General features: G+C 37.6%; 1 protein-coding gene across 1 annotated transcript in view; it reads right to left on the reverse strand.

Annotated features, from left to right (window-relative positions):
* Positions 1-6,017: 6,017 nt before the first annotated feature.
* galr1 (galanin receptor 1) overlaps positions 6,018-25,488 on the reverse strand; it is a 72,985-nt gene continuing 53,514 nt past the window's right edge. The window contains 1 exon segment of the mRNA NM_001113883.1: positions 6,018-6,976. Within this exon segment, the coding sequence (NP_001107355.1) occupies positions 6,659-6,976 (318 nt within the window). The 3' untranslated portion in view covers positions 6,018-6,658.

Here is a 25,488-nt window from a genome sequence, read left to right on the forward strand (position 1 = left end):
GGAACTGAGAATATGACCTGAATGTCATACTGTCATACTTTCCTAGTGATTGAAATAATATGCACATCTTTTCCCATCTACCAATGTTCCTGACATTTTGTTTTGGTGTAAATGGCAAAAGTGCAGTGACTACATTGTGCTACCAGTTAAGTAGTCTGCCTTAAGAAAAACACCAGCGTCACTATAAGTGAATTCAATTTTTTAATTCCTGTAAATCTGAGATCAGGGTTCCATGCATATAAACACATAGAGGATTTTCTTCTGGAAAATGGTGCATGAGTCTCCCCAGCTTGTCCATCCTGAGTTATTGCAGATCTGATCACCTTCTTGTTGCTTTAGTCGCTGCAGGGATTCTATAATGTTTAAAGCCTCTTTGGAACTAGCCTTCTTTCCTGGCTGAATCACAGCAATGAAAAAGACAGTAGGCACACTACTTCTACTCCCTGCAGCAATGAAAGGGATACATACTGTTTATTTAGTAAACTTATATGGAAAAATGCAAACGCGCACATTTTATTTACCTTTAAGATAAAGTGTACAGTATTCGAGTGTAAGAAAGACAATATGAAAAAAAGAACATCTAAATTACCAACAATTAATGCACAAATAACATTATCCAGTGCCTCCCAACATTTCTAACACTTTCATTATGACTGTGAGAAATGGAAATGGAAGGGGCCAATCATATTTGGATTAAAGGGCATGTATAACAAAAAAATTTAATCAGTGAACAGTCACTTTGACAGCTTTAAACACCTCCCACTCCTGTTGTTTAAAGGTTAATAGTTAGGCTGCAGCATCCCCTTATTCACTTAACCGCTCTAACCCAACGCCATTACAATATTTTCGTACGAACGATAAAAGCATTGTCGAGACATTTTAGAACTACAGAAATTATCATGGCTACTCCAAATTTATACCATACCGTGTTTCAAGGCCAGAAAAAAACGCATCTTAGTACATGTGCCCCTAACAGTATGCTGATTCAAATTATGGAAAGTCCCCTTATCTGGAAATCTCCAAGTCCTAATCATTCTGGAAAACTGGTCCCACACCTGTACCACTGTCACACATAAAATGAATATAAAGTTTTATATGTACATATCTTCCAGTTGGGTGTATAGTTTCCTACTTTCTATGATAATGTTTTTTACTTTAAAGACTCTGAGCAGTTTTGCAAGAACCTGTTTGTTGTCAAAAGAGCTTGTAACAGACTGCCTGGCTGCACCCAGCTAATGTCTCTGATGAACAGATTGCAATGCTGTGTTTCACATCACAGCTTGTTACATTGAAGATGATTACTTTGATTTGCAAATCTTTAACTTGATGATGTTCTCTGTTAAGCTAAATAAACGTGACATTAAAGGCATTGTTTAGAAAATATTGCTACATGTAAAATTCCATTTACGTGGAATCCACTTACATAATTGCTGGTTTAATGTAATATCACATTGATATACTAAAATGTTACACTGTAAAAAAGCCCATGGATATAATGTAAAAATGCTAAACATAAATACCTGTCTGTAACAAGAAAAAACTTTAAAAGCTGGACAGTAATAGAAATAATATACAGTAGAACCCTGCTATTATGTACCCGGATTTCATGTTTTACTGGTAATTGCGCCGATTATTGGCGGTCCGTTGCATGTAAGCAGTGGTCATTTCTTCCTGCATTTTATGTTTTCTCAGAATTTACGTTGATTTAAGTTCCACTGTACTGTATGTGTTCTCTCTGCTTTTTTATGACAGACATGATGTAACCAGGGGAGACACTTATAGACAGCTATTTACATTCAATAACATATTTAACTTTAATATTGCATGCAGTCGTCGTACGGTGTATCTAGAGTCTTTTACCATATAGGCACTAGAGAGCCCATGACTAGGGTGGCAGCTGTAAACGGTGTTTCTTTTTAACATATAACTTACTTGGTTGCTTGGGCAATCTTAAGACTTCTTAGTATACTACCTAATTACAGTACATGTTCCACTATATACTGTAAATGAAGAATGTTCTTATAATAAATACAGGTATGGGACTTATCAACCAGAATGCTATGGACCTGGGGCTTTCTGGATTAGAGCTGTTTCTGGAATTTGGATCTCCATAATTTAAGTCTACAAAAATCATTTAAATATTAAATAAACCCAATAGAATTGTTTTGCCTCCAATAAGGATTAATTATAGCTGGATCAAGTATGTAGTGTTTTATTATTACAGAGAAAAATGTTTAAAAATTAGAATAAATTAATTAAAATTGATACATTAAAATTTGGAGCTTTCTGGATAATGGGTTTCCTTATAAAAGATCCTATAAGCAAGCTTCCATTTCCAGTCTTTTTAAGAAGAAAACCCTTATTTCTTTTTTCTATGATATATACAAAGAAAAAGGATACAGGGCAGGACAAGCAGGATAAAAATGAGATCTTCATTACAGGACTGGCACTATGCAGGTCAGATAATGATCGTTTATAAACCTTATATATTTGTGTGCATATTAACTGTATTGTACCTTAGTGGGTATAGAGCAGAGCTGTTTCATAAAACCTTTGCTGTGTTGTTTCACAGAAGTGTTTGTCTTTCCATCATGGTACAAGAAGCATCTTTCATAATGAATTTCTATAAATGTCTCAATGACCATTTGAACAAATATTTGATCTACATTTATTGCTAAGAAGGCGACATAAAGGATATGTTTGAACAGAGAAATCATTATGGCTGATAGGGTGCTGGGGTGGAAGGGGCATCAGCAGAAAGAAGAGGTTAAACTAAATGCATGTCATAAAGATTTGGAAAACATCTGATGGCTTTGCTTCTGCATTTCATTTATGTCATGAGGACATTAGACAGGTCAAGATGTCATTTAAATTGTAAAAAACATTAATTAGAGGAACAGACAGGAAAAATGAATAATGCATAACTTCATAGATTTTCTGAAGATAGATAATAGAACCAAGTTATGTTCTGTGTATTCTAGGCTTAAGAATAAAACATTTTTGCTCAGTACATTATATGCAAACATAATACTGGTTGGTTTGTAACCCTACATAATCAACGAAATAACGAATCCGAGGAATAAAGCAATTATATTCTACATGGTCTGTCTTTAGCACACAAAGAACAGCTATTTCATCCACTATGTCACAGAAGGACAGAGAAGCCTAATTCACTACGGGGTGCCAAAATGTTAGCTAACCCCCAGTGAAATAAATTGCTAAATTATTCCTTGAGCCGGTGCTCCTTTTCAGAGAAAAGGATTTATAAATGGCAAATTTCCTCTATAAATCGTATTATCCTTACTCTTTACATCAGGTTGTTGGGAAAGTGCAGTTTACCTGAACTAATCTCCTTATCACGACCAAAATCCACATATAATTAGCAATCTGTTTCTATATGCAAATAAAAGCCAATGGTTCTGATCCATCCCTCACTCTTTAGCCAATGCTAATGAGTGTCTCGTGTGGCATCACAATGTATGTCACACTTGGTAATGACTGGCGTGCTTCAATACAGGGCTGCCATCAGAAGGGAAGGGGGTACAATTGTGCCCTGTGAAATTACATGTTACGCATAAGATTTGAGAAGCCATTTAAAACTCCCCCCTCACATAAATAATCTGTGCTGTTTCCTCTGCTCTTCATGATTAAACATTCTGTGCAAGCCACAGTTAAGAACATATCTCCTGCACTTCCTTAGTGTGTTGCAGAATTCCCCAGGTGCACCTCAGCATTCACTTTGTGCAACAGAATAAAGATCAAAGAGCAGCACTCCGGGGTAAAAAGCCACAAAAACGTTATTATGGAAAGGCTGAAGACATGGGCTCAACGTGTTTCGAGCATCATGCCCTTAATCATAGGCTCACAAAAATGTGCTAATGGATGACTTAGCATATTAATTATTATTACTATTTTTATGAACTATTACTGACTAGTTATTGGGCCTCACATCAATATCATTGGGCCTCTAAACATATGCAGTTTACCTAAGTTATGCAAAAAATTACGTAACTTCCATATCAAGCAATGACAGCACAGACCATTGACAGGTAGGTGGGAAGGGGTTAAACTTAAGGAAAACTACACTGACCCGCTATAAACTGAAAGACATATTAGCACATTAATCAATGGAATTCTTCATATGAATTGCTTATTGTAGATTAACATCAGCTGTTTATATTGGACACACAAGGGGCATGGTCAAAATTTCATTACTGCACGCTTGTGTTCACGCTTATAAATAACTTGTGTGAGGCCCCAGTTTCTGATGGCGGAATATGAACTGTCTGTATGGAGGGAGAAAAGCATCACTGACTCTCTCTAATGTGTGTATCCATTATACGGAATATTTTCACAACATACAAAATATGAAAATAGCAGTCTGAAAAAAAAAAAACCTTGTGCAAGCAATTATTTGGGGATCCCATTGGTGTGAATATAAGACTTTTCCATATACATAATAAATTCAGTATGAATTATACAATTACAAAACATTTTTCTGTTAAGTTCATTTTACATAATTTGTCTGATAAAACACTAAATAAAGAGCTTGCGTTCATAATGTATGCAATGGTAAAAAAGCCCAATGACCTTAGAGAAAAGAAGGCAAGAGGGGCATGACTGTGGTAAACGAGCAGCCCCCTCCCACTCTATGTTAGAATTTGATGGGCAAGGATTTCCAGGGTAAGGGACTAGGGTGGTGTGCCTGAAGTTAGCTTACCAGATCTTTCCACAGGCAGGAGGACCAGGACCTAAACAGTGTCCATTGCTCCCTACATGTTGTTAAGGCTGTGTAGTCACAGTTGGTGAGGGTGGCTTGACTCTGAACCCCAAGGGTCATTTTTAAAGGTACAGTTGGTAAGGTAAGTAGGTAAGGTTGCTATCCATCCTAGTTTGGAAAACCTGGCAGGACTTTCCTAGACTGACTAGACTGACACTGTTGAACCCCATGATGTCACTGCCTGCCCAGATTTCAGCAGGAGGAAAGGTGGCAACCGTAGGTGGAGGTGGATAACCTTTGAAGGGGACTTAGATAGGAGGCAGGACCCAGGCTTCAGGCCTGAGCTCATTGTCAGTCCTTTGAAAGATGTTTACTGAAGTTTAATGTTGATAGTACAAATGGTTACAATAAGTTATGGTTTTTATGTATGTTGAATTATATTAAATATCACTGTTAATAGACAACGGTTGCAGCTTCTCTCCCCACTGTGGTTGGTGCTCATTTATTGTGTGGGGTGTACAAAAGGGGGGCAAAGTCTTGATGCTGCACTTGTCATGAATCAACATTGAAATCGCTTTCATTTTCTCTTCTTTTGAGCCATACCCAACCCCGTGACATTTCCTTGTACCACTACTATTACTGTGAAGTACTGCTGTAGAGTAAAGGTTATCATACTTTATAAATAAAAATAACTGTTATAAATGTGGATACATAGGGGCTGATTTACTAATCCACGAATCCGAATGAGAAAAATTCGGATTGGAAACGAACATTTTGCGACTTTTTCGTATTTTTTGCAATTTTTTCCGGCGCCGTTACGACTTTTTCTGCACCGTTACGACTTGCGCGAATTGTCACGACTTTTTCATAGCCATTATGACTTTCGTGAATTGTCGCAAATTTTTCATAGCCATTATGACTTTCATGAATTGTTGCAACTTTTTCATAGCCATTATGACTTTCGTGAATTGTTGCGACTTTTTCATAGCCATTACGACTTTCGCAAATTGTCGCGACTTTTTCGTATTGAGCGATCGAACGCTTTTCGGACGTTTGTGGATTAGTAAATGTTCCCCATACAATTAGCCTGTATGGTGAAGAACATTAAATCAAGTGTAACTTAATCCTATTTCATAGCATAGATATGTGCAACACCTTTGTGTACTATAAAATCCTTCCTGTTGTGTACTATGCAGCTGGAAAGCACAGATAGTATATACAAACTTTTAGAAGCTTTATTATGATATACTGATGAATTTGTGTGTGTGTTCACATTTTTGCCACTATTTTTTACATTTTCAGAAAAGTTTTTATTTATATGCTTACAATACACAAGAGCCACAGATAACCTGTAAACTATATCCCTATAAACAGTGCTGAGTGAAATAGCTTTTGCATTATATTAAAAAAAGTATCCCTATGTTGTAAAATAGGACAATATTAGAAGTCCACTCCAAGTTCCAAGATCCACAGAAAGGATTGAGGCCTCATATGACCATAGAATATCTAATATCCTTACATTATTACAATAGGGGTACATTATTGTCTATACATTTTCCTTTTCCAGCAGCGCAAATATTTTAAAAGTGTGTGTTTATATATACATATAATTAGCATATTTAAAAATCCCATATTTGCATTCCAGCATGGAAAACACATGATAAACATGCACACATTGTACACTGCATGACTTAAAATAATATATGATACAGTTTAAAAGCAACAGAGATCTCTCTCCTATGCACATGGTTATCAAGAGTGCCAGTCTTTGGTTTCCCACCTAATGTAACCTATAGCTTTGAGGGGATGTAGAAAATGACTGAAGCAATCACCACCTACTGATGTACTGTACAATGAGACTAAGTACTTGTAGTTTGATTGGATGAATTTGTGCTTCCAAACCGTGCACTTGGTTTTAGCGTATGGCATTCATTTGGGTCAGACATGAGTGCAGTTCGTTGATGGTGGAGTGTCCAACTTGCTTTTTATTTCTTTCGCATCACTCTGGTTGGAGTCGCAACCAATCTGGCACTTAAATACCTGCTTGTAGGCCTTTCGGAAATTTTCGGAGAGGAAAGCGTAAATGATAGGGTTCACTGAAGAGTTGCTATATGCGAGACAGTGGGCAACTATTCTGAAGACAAAAGAGGCTTGGGTGAGAGGAAAGCTTCCATATTCTACCCACAAATGGATCACATGATGAGGAAGCCAGGAGATTCCAAATACCACAACCACAACAAGCACAGTCTGTGCTGTCTGTATAAAATAGGAAAAAAGAACAATGATTATTAACATGTGATACATGAAACAGAAAACGTTATGTTCAAAATTATGTTCATACCTATTATACTATCAATTATTATACACAAATGTAAAGAGCATGGCATTCAATAAGCACCTTGCTTTGTGTGCATTCAATTAAGGTCAGATAATTATAGAGAAGGCACATATGCTTGTCATTTTCCTGCTTCCAATATATGTTAAGACTGTGACTTTAGTTTCCTTTCATTCATTACAGGCCATTTCTAATGTCTGGATCTTGTGTGACACATTCATTAAAAGTATTGAGTATGCATATGGGTTGGCTCTTTGCTTTCACTCATGCAATATGTTTGTAACTGATGACAGCCTGAGCATCTTTATATTTGACATTACCATCTGGTCAGACAATTATTATACATAACAACATACAGATTTGTAAGTAAAAGTATGCCATAAATACCATTGTAATTAGTATCTTGTGATGTTAATCCTTATGGGGGGGTAGCATAAATCATTACAAAGCAAAGCAAGTGCTAGAGGCAATGGTTCGGTTTATTAATGAAGAAAGATGAGGGAGAGAGATTAGTTGTTGAAAGTAGAAAAGAGATAGAAAGTCTACTTTTTAAGCACATAAAATCTGAGAAAACAACAAACAGAAGCAGGAAACATAATGATTGATTTAGTCCCACACTAGAATATAACAATGCCCATTATGCCTAATGCTTGTTGTACTGATACCTACAAAAAGATCTATATACATTTACTGCTTGTATAAGTGCACGTCTTGTTTCTATTAAACTACAGAGTTCATGTACAACCACAAAGCAGCCCAGCAATTCCCCTGCAGATAGTTGCATGTAAAAACATCTTTCATTAAGGGTGCTTCTCGCACTTCTGTATAGTTGTGATTGGCATTGCTCAGTCCTTCCTGCCTTCCTTACACTCGACTGTGCCTATTGATGCAAGGGAACCCAGGGTCTACTGCCACCTACTGACCAAGAGGTAGCTCCAGGGTGCCCTTAGTGCTAGTTTCAACAGGATCAGTGCACCTGCAACTGAAAAATCACAATGCAGCAAGAATTCTGGGGTAAAATGCTGCACTGAGGAAGAATATGGGGGGTTATTCATAGATGCTGTTCCCAAACACTATGTTCATTGATAAGGGTAAAACTAGACCTATTAGCATGCAATGCAAAAACATTGGAGTGCCCCCAGTCCCTGTGTAGATCAACTGCACTCTTCACCCATATGCAAGTGCCCTTGCCAGTACATCCAGTGTGAGAAGTAGGGTGAAGTTGATATTACTGTTGGCAAGCTTAATAATCTTGATGATTCAGAATACTCTGTACTCTTCTGCTACAGTCAGCTTCCTCTCACCTAAAACAAAACCTGCTGCTAACATGTTTATTATGGCCCCTTTAAGCAAAGAATGACTTACAAAATACATCCTGCTAACACTGTATAGCTGTACAATTCTGTTTAACTCCTCTACAACTCACTTTATCACTTTACGTGTCTACATTGTTTCTTGGTGCATCTCCTCCATTCCTCTCAGAGCCTTCTTCTTCCACACCACCAACATCCAATGCCATTTCAAACCTTTTTCTCTTGCTGCCCCTTACCTATGGGATTCTGCCCTTGAATACCTTAGTCCTGAAATCTACCTCTTGGAACACTAGCATTGTATCAGTCTTTACATTTATGGGGCAATGTCTCAGTCATCATAGCTATCTATCCATTTGTGGCTAGAAGTTCCCTCCAGCCCATTAAAAGAAGAAGAAGAGTCCTCCTTTCTTCTTTTTATCTTAACACATGGGATGTAAGCTTTGTAGCTTTTTATATTTATTTTTATAATTACTGCAATGTTTGTACTATTAAAATGTACATCACAAGGAGCACTACAATAATAAATAGAAACTGTACATATGTATATAAATGCATGCATGCAATTAGAAAAATATTTTAGTAGTTTATAGTTATTCCTACAGTCGTTTTACTTAGAGTACATGTAACTTTTTAATACATATAAAAATTGAATTAGAAGCCCCAGGTGGCATTCATTCCCGGCTAGAAAAAGGCTTTTAACTCTCCAGTATACATACAAAACTGAATCTTGATTTGGTTTTAATAATTTAGACACTTAACAATATTCAAGGGAAAATCAATTAGATTTCAAATGGGTATTCATACGTGGAAGTCTAAAATATAATGATTTCTGACATTTTTTTCTGAATAGGACAATATAGCATGCTGATCTGCCAATATTGATATTTCACATACTATTCATAAATGATTTAGTCCTAGAAACTTAAATCTGAATGCGTTTTTGTAAATACATGTACTTAGTTGTGGAGAATTTCTAGTTATACTGACACTTAAAGGCAACACGAAGGTTGTCCACTAAACCATTTATATATATTCAATATACAGTTCACTAAAGATACAGTATGTTTTTTTTAATAAGGACAAAAACAAGAGGTCTTCTGCAACTCTAGCTTGGTTGACAGAACAACATAGAATGTGGTGTAGTTTTAATTTACCTGCAAAAGTTTGTAAATACATTCATGTAAATACAGAGACTTATTAAAAACATAGCAAAAAAAGGGAAAGTTGTGCTCACCACTAAATTTTAAACCATTGGGCAGGGGTGCAATGAGCCTATGACAACAAAATTCATATAGACAACAATAAGAGCCCCTCTGCACTCACCCATTATCAATATACATAGGACATTAAGAGGACATATCTTGGTATCTTGGGAGGGCATATCTTGGTAGCTTAATGCACCGAATGTCTTAATGTCCTATATATTGATAATGGGTGAGTGCAGAGGGGCTCTTATTGTTGTCTATATGAATTTTGTTGTCATAGGCTCATTGCACCCCTGCCCAATGGTTTAAAATTTAGTGGTGAGCACAACTTTCCCTTTTTTTGCTATGTTTTTAATAAGTCTCTGTATTTACATGAATGTATTTACAAACTTTTGCAGGTAAATTAAAACTACACCACATTCTATGTTCTGTCAACCAAGCTAGAGTTGCTAGATTTCCTAGCAATTTATTTATATTCATCATTGTCTCAATATATTCATACTTATCCAGTGTAACCCTACTAAATTCACCCCATCCCTTAAACCAGCTATCACCCTTGGGATAATTAAAATTTCAGACATTTTGGATTACAGGCTTTAAATAAAATTATAGAGAACAACCACCAACCTAACAGTAAATGTAGGGGTCAGTGTTTCTAAAGTAGTAGCCAGTGTCAGACTGGCCCACAGGGATACCAGGAAAACTCCCAGTGGACCCAGATGTCAGGGGGCCTCCATGCTTCCAACCATTTGGCCTAGTTCATGGTCATTCCTTATTTTTCCATATGAACAAAGAGACTTGAGTTAGGAGTGAAGTAGAAGTCCTTTGGAGAGTGGGCCCATGGTCTAAGGTTTTCTGGTGGACCCCTTGCCTCCCAGTCCAACACTGGTAATAGCCAAAATGGTCGAATTGTGCTGTGGGCTCAGTAAATGTATTCAAACAGAAACCCAGTTCAGATAAATAACCATGGGCTTGTGATCATGTGGTCCCATGGATAAGCAAGGTATATGAATGAAGTGGTTCACTCCACTGCCAAATATTACTCCAGAATTTGTGCTTTTCTAAATGAAAATTCAATATTTTCGTAGCTAGATAACAGCATTATTGTGACATTTTATAAATACAACATTGATTGAGTCTCTTTCAAATTTATACCATGTCGAGTTTATACGACTGTGAAGGCCAGAAAAAAACAAATTTTGGTAAATCAGCAAGAAAACATGCCCATTGACTTTATTGCATTTGATGTGAGAAAAAAAAACGTCCGTTGACTTTAATGCATTTGGTGTGAGGAAAAAACACAAGAAAAAATAGGCGCTGAATCCAATGCACTTGGCTCGAGAAAAAAAAATGTGAGAAAAGATGGCCATTGATAGTGTGAATAAATGTCTGGCGCAAAAAAATTGCTCATCACTATCTAAGACCAAAAATCCCCTTTTCTGAATCCAAAAGCCCTCCACACTGCTGCCCTTTCTCCCCACAATCTCTGCTCACTTCATGCAGATACAACCAGGGTGCAAAAATGACTCCTGGAACTATACAGCAAGCACCACATATTCTAAATAACCCAAGCTACCATGTTGCACCCATCATATTTGGCTGTGACTCTCCTATGTATTTACTGTTTATGAATATTTGAATAGCTATTCATTTCTATGATATGACTGAAGGTTTATCAAGCTCTGCTGCACCATTGTAAGATATAAATGCAGAACAGATTAAAAGGGTAAAGTTGCGAACAAGATTAGAGTAGTCTGAAATGCATTTCTGATTTAGATGTTAATTGTGCTGCTTCAAGTTCATTTTGAAACCAAATGGCATTTTATGTATTTTTAGGGGGTTGGGAATTAGGAATTAGAAAAAGTGAATCAAATGTGGTTAAAGAAATATTTAAAATATTAACATGAGCATGTTTTATACCATGTTTTACTGCCAGGCTCATAATCTGTACTTATACCACTATGATGTACATCGTGAGAAAGCCTAAAAATGCCCCTGTCTGGAGGGCCAATAACTGCCATTAGGATGCTGTAACACCAGGCTGATAAAAAAGCTTAGGAGCAGCTATATACCATTCCTAGCTTGCAGCTTTTAAGCAACAGGCACATTTTTTCCATTTAATATAGGGATAGAGTAGAAATGTCTTCTTAGGGGCGTATTTATTATGCTGTGTAAAACTAATTCACAGAAAAAACGGAGTAAAAAGCTGTGTAAAACAAATGGAAAAGATCGCCATCTGAATGCCGGATATTACACCGTTATTTTCCATAAGTTCCGGTGGAAGAAAAAACACGTAAAACAATTACGCCGATTTTACGCCATTTTTAGTGTGTGGCGAATTTTCTCGCCGGTTTTTACACAGCATAATAAATATGCCCCTTAGTGTATTACTGACCTCTGTTATGAGGGTTGTCTGGCCCAAGACTGGGCTATGAAACACAAACACAACCTGGACTCAGCTCACAGAAATCAGATAAGCGTTTAATACACCAGTGGGGAATACCAACGTACAACTCAAACATTGTACATCAATCTTCCGACGTTTGCATCTTTTCATGCCTATTTATAACCGTCTGTGGGGAATTTCCAACTGCCCCCACTGCACCCCCCATAAGTTGTCCAATTAATGTCCAGTGTTCTTGTTGATATCAGTTTATCCTCTATGATGCATACTTTAGGTTTAGAACATTTGAAGTTACCATGATTTCTTGTGATAACAGTGGTCTGGACTTTCCGAGACATCATGTGACATCTGGGGTGCTTTGATAGCGTGGGGTGATGATAAATGACTCAGCATGTCCTTAAAGTATTTGCAAAACAAGTGCATAACAAGCATTTCTATCTGTAAACAACTTATATAGCATGTCATAAACAACTTGACCAAACATTAGTCAGCTTAGGCCTAGGGGGACTAAGAAAGCCTCAGCTATAAAGGAACAGTTCAGTGTAAAAATGAAACTGGATACAATAGATAGACTGTGAAAAATATAAAATGTTTGCAATATAGTTAGTTAGCCAAACATTTAATCTATAAAGGCTGGAGTGCACAGATGTCTAACATAATAGCCAGACCTCTACTTTCATCTCTCTAACCTCTTAGTTAGTCAGTGACTTTATTGGGGGGCACATGGGACATAACTGTTCAGTTAGTTTGCTTTTGATCCTGAGCACGCAGGTCAGATTCAAAAGCAAACAGTTATGCCACCTATGGCCCTCCTTCAAGTCACTGATTGATTACTGACTAGTAACAGGTTAGGGAGCCGAAAGGAGGAATTGAATTCTGGCTAGTAAGTTAGGCATCCATTCACTTCACTAGATAGGTCCTCTGCGCTCAGCCTTCCAGACCTCATGCATCAAACCCCCAGCAATACAACCGCACTCTCAGCCAATGTCCAATCGAAAAATATATAGGAGGGAGCACGAGACAAAATGCAAAATTTCTGCAAACAAAGTGCTTTTATTTTTATGCCATACAAGACATGTTTCGGGCCCCTTTCGTGCCCATTATCAAGTGTGATGAAGGGCACAAAAGGGGCCCGAAACATGTCGTGTATGGCATAAAAATAAAAGCACTTTTTTTGCAGAAATTTAGCAGTTTGTCTTGTGCTCCCCCCTATATATATTTTTCGATTATCCATTCACTTCAGCTATTATGTTAGACATCAGCTCACTCCATGCTTTATAGATTACATTTTGGTTAACTTACTATATTAGAAGCATCTTTAATTTTACACAAATATATTCCTTTAAGACCATACTTGAAGAATATAATTAATTAATGGGCACACTATAGTCTTTTTAATCATATACTAACCTTATATTTAAATATGATTAGCTCTCATTGTTTAAAAACCATCTTATCTTGCAAATTTGTTTATATTTCTAGTCACGATGCTGATCTTTTTATGGTCGCCTCTTGCTCTGCACAAACCAAGCTGTATGAAATCTCAGCAACCAGAATCTGATCTAAAGATCCTTTTGCAAACTCACTAATATCAGCTGGCTTATCTCTTCCATTCTGCTATTTCATTCGCACAATATGCTACAAACAAAAGCATACCAGGCAAAGGCTAATTTATTTTGACCTGTGCTCTTACAAAACAAATCTGACAGCTGTCATAACTCGGCAACCAGGACGTATTATTCACGAAAAGGTCTTTCATCCCCTACAAATCCAGAAGAATTACCAAAAGAAATGAATATAAAGCCAGAAGAATAAGGAATTACTACAGTTTTTTTAGGTAAAAAACATGAACAAATTCAACCTACTTTGATACACAACTCCGTTTGGATCAATTAAGTCACTACTTTATAAAAAAAAAAAAAAATTTCTATCAGCACCATAAGTGCATTTTGTATCCTTGGCAGAAAAATCAATAAACAATAAACAAAACAAATTTCTACTTTTTAACTCTTTCACTGGCAGTTTATATCATCTGGCAGGCTGGTTGCTCAGCACATTTTCTACATGTTTTGCTCTTTCACTGTGAGGGCATTTTTCTGGGGTTGCATTTTAGTTTTCCTAAGAAAAAAAAAGCAAAAATCCTGATGTAATTGAACTACAGTATTGTGTTATTTATCTTCTATAACAAGACATGGTTTTGTAACAAGACAAGCAATTTTCATGACTGGCACTTTGATATCTGCAAACACAAAATACTACTATTTGGGGCACATTTACTAATCCACGAATCCGAATCCCGAACGGCAAAAATTCATATTGGAAACTAAAATTTCTGAACTTTTTAGTTGCCGGCGCGACTTTTTCGTATTTTTCACGACTTTTCGTAGCAAATTTTTCATATTGAACGATCGTAAACGCAGGGAAAACCTTTCTCACTCTGATCCTTCAGTGCATGTCTGCATGGGCTCGATCAGTGCACTTGCGCACGAAAGAACATTCGTTCGGTGAGGTGACGAAAAGTCGGGGAAAATACGAAACAGTCGTGACAGCGATGAAAAAGTCGCAAAAATACCGATCATTACGAAAAAACCGCATTCCGACGCCTTCGGAGCGTTCGTGGATTAGTAAATGTGCCCCTTTGTGTAGTGCTAAGCAGGTTACAAACTGAAGAAAACCGGGGAAGGGGGATGGCACCACATAATGATGCTACTGATTAGACATGAAACAACACTGCACACATACAGCATAAAGAGAGATAAGACATAAAAATAACCTATAGAAATCTAAAACCCTTGCATGTCAGGCAAATGTCTCCCCTTTCAGGCTCACGCCAAAATTATAGATAGTTGGGGGGGTTATGTAATAAAATGCACTAAATTTGCCCAGGAGCAACCAATCAGCGGGAAGCATTTACTGGTCACCTATTCAAAATCACACATCTTATTGGTTGCTAAAGATAACTGCTTCTGGACAAACTTAGTTTATTACATATGGGGGATGGAGTCATTGGATATGTCAATGTTTGTTTAATCTGAGATGCTAAAAAATGGCTGATGTTACTATATATAATACATAATAACATAAATATTCAGTATAGCTACAGGCTTTCAACTACTGTTGACTGGAAAACTAAATTTCTCTTTATTTTTTTCTGTGATATGGGGTAAAATGTCCTCTTAGTAAATATATTATATGATGCAGCCTACATTAATTGAACATAATGGCCTGTTCTGACTGCACATTCTTGTAACATCTGTTTTATTCCATTTCATTTCTATGGCTAATTCCAAAGCTCACCTCTTAGTACATTATCTGTATTCATTTGTAACCAAGGAAACACCAGGAGACTATTTTTGCTTGTTGATTGAAAATGCTTTCATATACTTGGAAGTAAACAAAGTTTTCATAATCTGATTAGAGGGGGAAAACAATTTTCAAAGGCATCAAAGAGTCATTTATATATTTGTTCAGAAGGTTGGTTACTCTTTTATCAAAAGAAAAGGCAGTAAGCAGCACTGCAGTGGCTTTTATATAGTGCTCTAGATCTTAAAATGAAATGTTTACAATGATTAAAAAGTGATGCCTTTCGTCGGTCAACAAGAAAACATTAAGTTAAAAGTAGTAGTTAATAGAAGTGCACTCCCTAAAGCACAATCTGCCTTTAGATTTTGTATTAATGCCAGTACCAGACTCAAAAGGGACTAATCATTTCTGTCTGTATATATAAATATGCCCCATATGTATATTTTAAAATAATGAAGCAAATTTTACTCTTGGGTGATTTTATGAACTCCTAAAAATTTAGCAAAAGGTTCTCTTAATACATTCCTTCAAGCTCCATCTCTGCACATTTCTAACTAATGAACTAATGTATTTTGGGTAATTTTTTTTTTAAATATTTAGCAGCCCTCTCATTTTGGAATTTCAGAAGCTATCTAGCTATCTATCTGTAGCTAGGGTCCCATTTACCCTAACAAGTGGACAGTGGTTTGACTGGAAGACAAGAATATGAATAGGAGCTGGCCGGCATAGAAAGATTAGTTCAAATTGACAATAAAATTGTAGCCTCAAAAAGCAATAGTTGTTTCGGCTGCTGAGGACAGTGACCCCCCTTTTGAAAGATTGAGAGGCAGGAGTGGATGGCAAATAAGTAAAAAAGTAATAGGATATTCTTACTTACTAAAAGGTAGACTATCCCTTAAAGAGCACATAATACAAGTTAGAAATGAACATTTAAATTAAAAACAAAGGCATGTAATATATATGGTGTACTCCCTTATACCTGCTCCAAGTCTCATATTATTTTGAACTTCATATAGCCCCATGGGTAATATTATTGCTTCTATAGGACAAATCCACACCTTGAAAACACAACGTTTCCTATGGATCTTGAAGCTCTCTCGTAAGTAGACGGGAGTGTAACTTGCCATGGTCAGGATTAGAAATAACATTAGATGTACAGACAAAACATACAGCAGAATTAAGCTTCTGTCTCCCATAAATCCTTGTCTGGGTGGAGCTGAGCTTCAACATGATCGTGAAAGGTCTAATGGGTTAAAGGTTTATGATTGACGCATCTGGGGAAGATCCTGGTTCTAAAGGGCCATGTTTGAGCATTGCCAGCTTGTAACCATCCATCTATAAAGTTATTCTTTTCAGATCAAAAGCTACAGTACTTCTTGGAGCCAATCACCTCCTGGGTAACCATTCAAAGCAGATTGGTTACAGGAACTGCTAATTGTCTGAAGTGCACTTGTTTAGTCAAATGTGTAAGTTAAATACCTGTTTCCTGTTAAGTTAATCATGCACATAACCATAATCAAAACAATGCTTTTGCATGAAAGTGTAAACACTGGACTGAAGAGGACAAACAAAGCCCGGTTTTCCTTTGCAATCTATGAATTCATGTCAGCATTGTCAAGTGCAGGTGGAAGGATTCCCCTTAACACAAACTCTTGGTGCTATTTAAATAGGACTGCAAAAAGGCTGTTGAGTTTTACCATATAATTTTCTGGATTGTTCTATCACTTCTTACACACAAACCAACCCAGGCCACTGGTTGCTCAGATTTTGAGTCGTTGAGACATTTTGCTTGAGATGTGTTCATAGAAAGGAATGGTCAGGCTAATGAGTAAAAAAAGACTAAACTAGTCAATCAAATTGAGCTATTTTTGATTGAACTGACATATGACAGGCTATTGTATACTGCTACAGTCTATCATTTACCTATTCTACCATTCTACTATTTATAAGAACTATATTTGTGGTTTTAAGGTTGTATGTTTTAGAGTTATTGATTACAGATTTTAGGAATCTACTGTATGGTTTCAATAAGGAAAACTAACAACAGATGGTATATTGGAGATTATCAGAAGGCATCTTTTCATGTATGAATAGAATTTTATGTATATATCAAGAGAACAGAATGTTCTATAGGAATATTCAGGCAAATATAAACTAACTTGTGCCAATAAGCAATATAGTTAACCTTTTGCCAATACTATTGGGTAAGTAAAGCTGGTGTCTTACTTTTTTTTGTTGCTAAATATGTTTTTTTACTATAGAGAAATATATTGCAATATTAGAATTACCATACAACATATATAAAGATCACTTCTGAAGCTTACATTTTACTATATTTAATTGTCTACACTGTTTGCGCCAATGTGTTATGATTAGAGAGGCATCTGCCTTAATGAGCATGGGCTGAACCAGGGCCGCTGTTGGCCAAATGGGTGCCCTAAGCAGAAATTTACTTTTGTGCCCCCTCCCCCAAATATTACGGAAGTAAAAATAAAATAATAAAAAAAAACACCTACTATAGGGGCCCCACACACAGTGCCCCCAATAGCCCCCATAGACAATGCCCCCATAGTAAGTTACCCCAATTGCCCCCATAGATTGATTGAACTATCCGGGACAGCGGGATGCGCTATAAAAACCGGAGGGACAGTGTTGGGGGGTATGTTATAATATATAAAAACAATTTTTTGGAGCAGCTGGGATGGTGCCCCCCTGGGAGTTGGTGCCCTATGCAGACTGCGTACTCTGCTTATAGGGAGCGACAGCCCTGGGCTGAACTGTAAGAAAGCTGCAGTTAGAACATTTTACATACATTACACTGAGGCCCAGATTTGTGTTGAGGCCTCAAAGGCCAGGGTCTAGGGTGGCATAAATTTAGCGGCAGCACGTAAATTTTGCTCACATATGGAGCACTGGGGATGGGACTCGCAGAAAAACTTCAGTGCATCCTGTCCCCAGTGCTCCATATGTGAACTTAAAGGATGTGCATGCATGCAATCCTACACTAGCAGAAGCTGGATATAATTAGGGAGTATCAGTGTCTTAAGTGTCTTGCATATGCAAGAAATGTGTTCTGGTGTTTCAAAAGGGAACAAAAGGTATATGATAATGACTGAATATCTTGTCAAATAACCAAAAATGAGTCAATTAACTTACAAAATTGCGAACAGATATGACATTGTTGATTTAAGTCTGTTTGAGAGATCCAAGAAAATAGACTGGTAACAATGATGTCAACTGGGGAGAGTGACACTGAGCATTCCTCGTCCACAAAGGAAGTTAGAGCCCAGAAAACAGTTTGAGGAAAGTAGAGATCAGTGACCCAGATGAAAACCTCTATTATATAACAGACATGCCACTGATGTTGTTCTAAATGAAACAACAGAATGTAGAGACAAATTGACTTGTGGCCATATGGTTTGAAAGAGGTGTAAAAGAGGCCATTCATGTCAAAGTGGAGAAACCATCCCTAAACAGAGGCGGGGGACTTCGACACCATCTGTCTGCTACATACAATGCTGTTCTAACATCTGTACCCCGGCAGTTTCAGAACTCTTCACACATCCATTCATGTAACTCTAACAAGTAACACCTGTTTTGAAGAGTTGCATGATACTTTGGTAATCCTTTCAAAGTAACTCCACAGCATTCACACCACTGTGAATTTCAGATGTCACCTTTCTGAAGAGTTACAAAGTGCCATTGTGATTGGATTAGTGGAAGAGTATATATGCTGAGGACTTCCCATACCAGTCAGTTGAACTGAAGAAGCTGCTCGGATGAGTAGTGAAACGTCTTCAATGATTACCAAACAAGTCCAGTTGCTATAAATTTATTTATACTAGATACCCTCTCTTAGGGCTCTCCCCAGTACTCACGCCAGGCTGACCCTCCACAAGGATTCACCCCGGTACTCACGCCTAAGTACCCCTCTTACTCCTGGTGGGGCGATCTCTGCCCGTCTAAGTACCCTGCCTGTCACTCCTAGAGCGACCTATTATCATACTCTCCTAACTAGAGCACAAGCCTGTTGTACACCTTTACAGAGGGAGGTCCCAGGACTAAAACCTGCTGAACATGGGAGTCATCCCCTTTTATACTTTTAGCACAGCACCATCTAGTGGTTGCTGTTAACTTGCAGGGAAACTCCCTTTTAGCACATAAACATCTAGGACCACCTTTAGGTGTCTAAATCACATAAGGCCACCCTCTAGTGCCTGTCTAAACGGGAACCCACCTAAGGGGCCCAAATCTGGGGATCCCTACATTATTATGTTAGAGATGCTATTTACAATGCTAAAATGAAAGAAAAAAAAAAGGTCCAAAACATGGTTTTTTAAAGATGGTCCACTATGAAGCACAATAGGTGGAAATCCGTAGCTGCAATGTTTACTTAATGGCTACACATAAATGACAAAATATGTATATACTGTATGACAGCAAAAACATACAGAAACCAGGCAACTTATGAAAATCAAACTCCATAAAAGTACACACAAAATAAAACATATGCTTATATTAAAGTACAAATATAAAGACAAACTTGTACAGAAGAATTAAGAATTAAAATGTCCTTAGTCTAAGGAATGTACAAATACAATGGTAACATCATTCATCAACACTCATATACTTACTACATCATTTACTCATTCTATCACTCTCAGAAGCATATTAGATGCTAAGCCAAACATATGGTAATCATGGTTGTTATTGTAACCTTTTATTTATGGCTTACACAATGCACTGTGACTTGAAAGAGGACTGCTATGTTCTCCAGACTAAAAGAAAACAAATACCAGCTATAATTCTCCAGTGGATCCTTAGAACCACCTTGACCTTTATTTGGTCTCTCTTTTTATCAAAGTTTGCACAATTTCTGTATGTAGCATCTTAGCACATTTAATTTGTTTGACGTTTTTGATCATTCCTTTATTACTGATATCATCTATTGGCATTACTTCTGATATAAACAAGGAAAGTAAATTATATATATATACACAGTTGGGCTAAAATAGAGTACTCTTCACTAGAGTTTAACGGCAAAGCAAAGCCATTAGAAATGATTGAGCTACATATCCCCATAGCTGGACGTAGGATGTTTAGCCTGCACTATGACAGTTTCCATTCTGCCTATCACACTGAATTTGTTCAGTGAATCAGCTGATATGCCCAGTGGGGTACAAAGACCTTGCTGCTAAAATATTTAAGAGTATATTGCATTTGAACAAGGCACATGTCTATATACATTACAATGTGACTAACATAGATAAATAGCCAATATCAATCAGATTTCTGGTTTCATTATGTAGTTTTTTTTTAGTAGACTAATCAAAATTAATTGCTGATCTACCAGCACTGAATGAATTCCACATCTAGGTTAGTAAATCACCCACTATATTTCATTTTCTTAAAAGCACAAAGTAATTCAACAAAAAATATATAATACTTTTGTACTGTGCAACTTTTCAGACTGATACAAATTTGCCCCAGAGTAACCCATAGCAACCAATCAGCAATTAGACCTTTTGATAAATATTTAATGTAACTGTGTAGTACACCTTCTCTCTTCAATAAAGGCTACTGCTTCTGAGTCAGTCAAAGGACCACAGTTTAGAAACCTACAGTATGATCTAGGGGCCCCAGAAACTAAAATGTGCCTTATATTTCAGTAATGCCACACTCCATTGATCCCGAGGCTCTCCTTTTGAAGATGATAGCAAATCTATTGTAAGGCTTAATGAGAAATTTTCTGGTCTAATGAAACCCTGGGCAGTGTTCCAAGTGTAGCGCACCACAAGGATGTATTAGATTAGAGTTATTTTTATTAATAATTTATCTAGTGTCACAAATGAATTGCATTTTAGCAGTTGTTTTTTTTCACAGTTTGTTAAAAGTATACTAAACGTTTAAAAAAAAAGTGCTGCCTTCGTATTTAACACATGCATGTGCATTAAGTATGTAACTAGATTGTAAGCTCTGTTTGAACATGGACAGATATGATGAACAATTTCTTTAAAGGAGAAGGAAAGGCTAATAAAGAGTTAATCTCGAGCTGCAGGCATACCTTCAGTTCTCTCAATAGTGCCCTTAAGTCTCCCCATATTTCTCCTGTTCAGATGATCAGAAGCCAAACAGGAAGAAAAGATGCTGAGCTGTGTAAAGAAAGTTCCCATAATGCATTGCTCCTGCACAGACACTCAGACCAAGTGTACATGCTCAGTTAGTAAGACTCTGAGTCAGCTTCCTGCTGATTGGACTATCTGTTTGTATCTATTTGTCCCTTGCCCCCCCCCCCCCCCCCCCCCCCCGTTTATATGACTTTGTCAACACCTTCCACACAGATATTCCTTTTTTTCTGGTTATTTGATCTATGAGCTGAATGTTGTATATATATCAGCGAGCACCACAGCTTCTTTGTAATCAGCTTGAAAAAGGAACTAGAATGTTCTGAAAGCTTGCTATGGTTATCTTAGTTAGCCAATAAAGGTATCACCTTTATACCACTTTTGTTATTTTTTATTTCAAAAGGGTTACCCTGTAAACAGACTAATTAGATCCACATTCCTAAGGGGGGGGAGTGAGTTCTTAGCATTCTTGAGGGAGGGGGGAGCAGGAAAGAGCAGAAAGCAAAGAGCTGCGTGTCTCTGGCACAGGAAAACAGACACAACTAATCTTTTGACAGGGAACTCAGTGCAGTGTTTCTGTGAGTGCTTATGGCTGTATTTACATAGACCTTTCTGATAAAGCTTACTTAGTTTGTACCTTTCCTTCTCCTTTAAAGTGATCTGTAAAATGTTGTTGTGCTATAAATCGAAACAAATAAGGGTTGATTCTCTAAAGTGCGATAAGAGTTATCGCATGCTTTTTTGCATTAAAATTGAAAAACACGCGTGATTCGCTGAAGTATTATCGCATGCGTTAAGTCGCATATCGTGTGCGTTAATTATCGCAACCACATGCATTAATTTTACCGCATTGCGTTAATTCGCGCGCAGAAATAATACTAACGCATGATTCACAAACACTTAGATGCGCTAAATATCGCATTAGTCTGTGCGAAAATTAACCCCTACTTGGGGCAGGCGGTAATTATAGAAAAGTACAGTTCATGAGCTTTTAGCAACACAATATGGACTTTGCAGTGGGATTTATTCAAGTCTGTGTTGGCCCTAGAGTGATGTAGCCTCCAGTTTGCAGGGAAATGGTGATTTAAAAAAAAAAGTAATTTTAGGAACGTAATGGTGTGTATGGCTAATATGGCGTGCGTGCGAAAAGTAGCGCACGTGCGTTAATTAGCGCACAAAAATTGTCTTCGCGACTTAACGCAAACGGCATCGTGTCTAAAACGCGTTAAGACGCAAAAAATTAGACACGATAAAATTTTCAACGCATGCTATAAATAGCGCTCATTTTATCGCACTTTAGTGAATCAGCCGTATAATAATTTACTAGTCTATCACACATTTTTCTAAATACCAACGCATTACAATATTGCATAACATGCACCGAAATCTACAAAGGTAGATCTAAAGTATATGTCAGAAGGTGCAGCTAGCCCTGTGCTTTGGGCAAGTGGTAAGGACAAGGCCGACTGTGGGTAACACATCCTGACGCTCTCTTGTGCATCTGAATGGTGTAAGTTAGGGGGTATGTAGGGGGACACTTCATTCCTACCCCCCGCTGCTTTTGGATAGAGTGCTGCCCAACATACTTCTAAGTGTATGATACACGCCCTTTAAAGCTAGAACCAAAAAACAGAAACCTCAAGGAATATGGGGGATAAACTTCACTTAATATTTATTCATGAACAAAAAGCATAACCATGTAATAAGCATACTCACCCTTATACTCCAGGATAATGCATTTAGTGCTTGTCATTAGGTAATAAAGTACTATACCCTCTTCTCCATGCTAATTTTTTACTAAAGTGTAGAGTGTTTTTGAATCCATCTTGTTTTGTCTATTAAAATAACCTAGGTATCACTGCCACTCTCCAATTACTTTTTTCTGACTGCCCTCAATAAACAACTCATGTATACCCAGTTTGACTTTGCTTCTCTGTTGTCCTGCCCACATGATGCTGCCAGCAAGAACTAGCCTTTGTATATGCCACATTGCTAGAATTTCATATAATTAAGGTATTTTTTGTAATTTTTTTGTCAATAAATTCTACCCTTTTCTTCTTATTTTTCCCATGCTTATTTGCTTCATGCTTATTATGCTTAATAAAGCCTTTCAATCCAGCTAGAGCATTTATATCCAAGTCACATTTGGTTTCTAGGAAACTACGTACTAAGATCTCTTTAAGTGTCCTTGGTTTCCAATATACCACATGTGGATCTTTGTGCATTTATAGAATATGCCAGTACTTATTAAGGATCATAGAAATCAGATAAGGGCCCTTATGGCATCTAGTAATAAACAGAATGGTAGCATCATTTCCTTCTTTTCAATGGGAAATTCTTTATCGATGTTAACCATTTTAATGTATACATGCTTTCATCACCCGAAGAGTAAGCATTTCCTCAAAGATGGAACCAGATTATGAAATGGGCTTCATCTGATATTAGGTTCATTTTTTTTAGACCATAAGAATGAGATTGATAACATAAAATCTGAAACATTATAAAAAGGAAATATATATTTATTTAAAATGTAATATTAAGAGATTTGGGAATATAGAGGAACTTCCACTAAGGGTGAATAAAGAGACTATAAAACAAACTATCGCCAGAAAGAGGGACTCACTTAAATTCAAGAAGGTAGGGATAGGAGGCTTAACCAGCAGGGTCATGATAAAAGAAAATGGAGTGTGATTCTCAATATGCCTAATATAGATGTAGCACACCCTTGTGTGTTGGCTATAAGTGTCTTTGAGCTGTGTGTGCTAAATACACTATCTACCCTTTCACTCCTAAAGTGACTATTGAATTGTCTAACTGAATTATCTAACTGATCCTGTATCTCGCCTCTGAAAGAGGGGAAGTCCCAGGACAAAAGACCTCCACATGGTGTGTGTAATCCCTTTTTATATAACAGCACACTGCCACCTAGTGGTTGCTGCTGAATAACATAGGAAACTCTCTTCACACACAAACAGCTAGGACCACCCTTAACAGCAACTAGGAAAAAGGCTATTGTATTCGTAATAGATGTAAGCACTTTTAAGCAGAGCCCTCTTATCCTATTTTTATATTCGTACGCTTGATTGTTAAAGTATTACTTGTTATTAATATGTTAAAATACAAACTGTTGTTTAATTAATGTAAAGTGCTGTGTAACTTCCTGGCACTATATAAATAAATGATAATGACGATTCTTTCTTTTTTCAAGGAACAATCAAAAATATAAATAATTTAACTTTTAACAATTTTTAGTGGAAAGTTTTACCTTCAGTTGGTTAGGAAGTAGGTCTGTTCCAAGTTGCAATAAGTTTACTCTTGGGAAGAGGATATAAAGCCACTATTATCAGGAACATAAACAAGCATGGATATTATACTTACCGTATAAGACGCACTTTTTCTTCCCCAAAACTTGGGAGGAAAAGTTTGTGCGTCTTATACGGCGAATGCTCCTTCCTCTATGTGCCGCGGCTCTCTGCCGCATACTCACTTTTATAAGGTTGCGCCCATGCGTAATGACGTCACACGCACAGGGCGCAACCTTATAAAAGCACAGAACCGCTGGGAGCCGCGGCACAGAGGAAGACATCACAGGAGCCGGAGGCCGCTGGGGGGAAATGGAAGGTGCTCGGGGGCCCGGGGGGGAGCTGGAGGATTCTTGGAGGCCCTGGGGGACGCTGAAGGATACTTGGGGGGGGCCCAGGGGGAAGCTGAAGGATACTTGGGGGGGGCCTGGGGGAAGCTGAAGGATACTTGGAGGGGGGCCTGGGGGAAGCTGAAGGATACTTGGGGGGGGGCTGGGGGAAGCTGAAGGATACTTGGGGGGGCCCTTGGGGAAGCTGAAGGATACTTGGGGGGGGGCCTGGGGGAAGCTGAAGGATACTTGGGGGGGGGGCTGGGGGAAGCTGAAGGATACTTGGGGGGGGCCTGGGGGAAGCTGAAGGATGCTTGGGGGGGGGCCCTGGGGGAAGCCTCATTATGTGCGAGCCCAGAGACAATTAACTTTATACAGTTGATATAAAATATTTTACTACAGTATTTGCTTCAGAATCTTTTTTTTCTAGATTTTCCTCATTTAAAATTGGG

This window comes from Xenopus tropicalis, chromosome 6, assembly GCF_000004195.4.
Source record: "Xenopus tropicalis strain Nigerian chromosome 6, UCB_Xtro_10.0, whole genome shotgun sequence".
Taxonomy (NCBI): Eukaryota; Metazoa; Chordata; class Amphibia; order Anura; family Pipidae; genus Xenopus; species Xenopus tropicalis.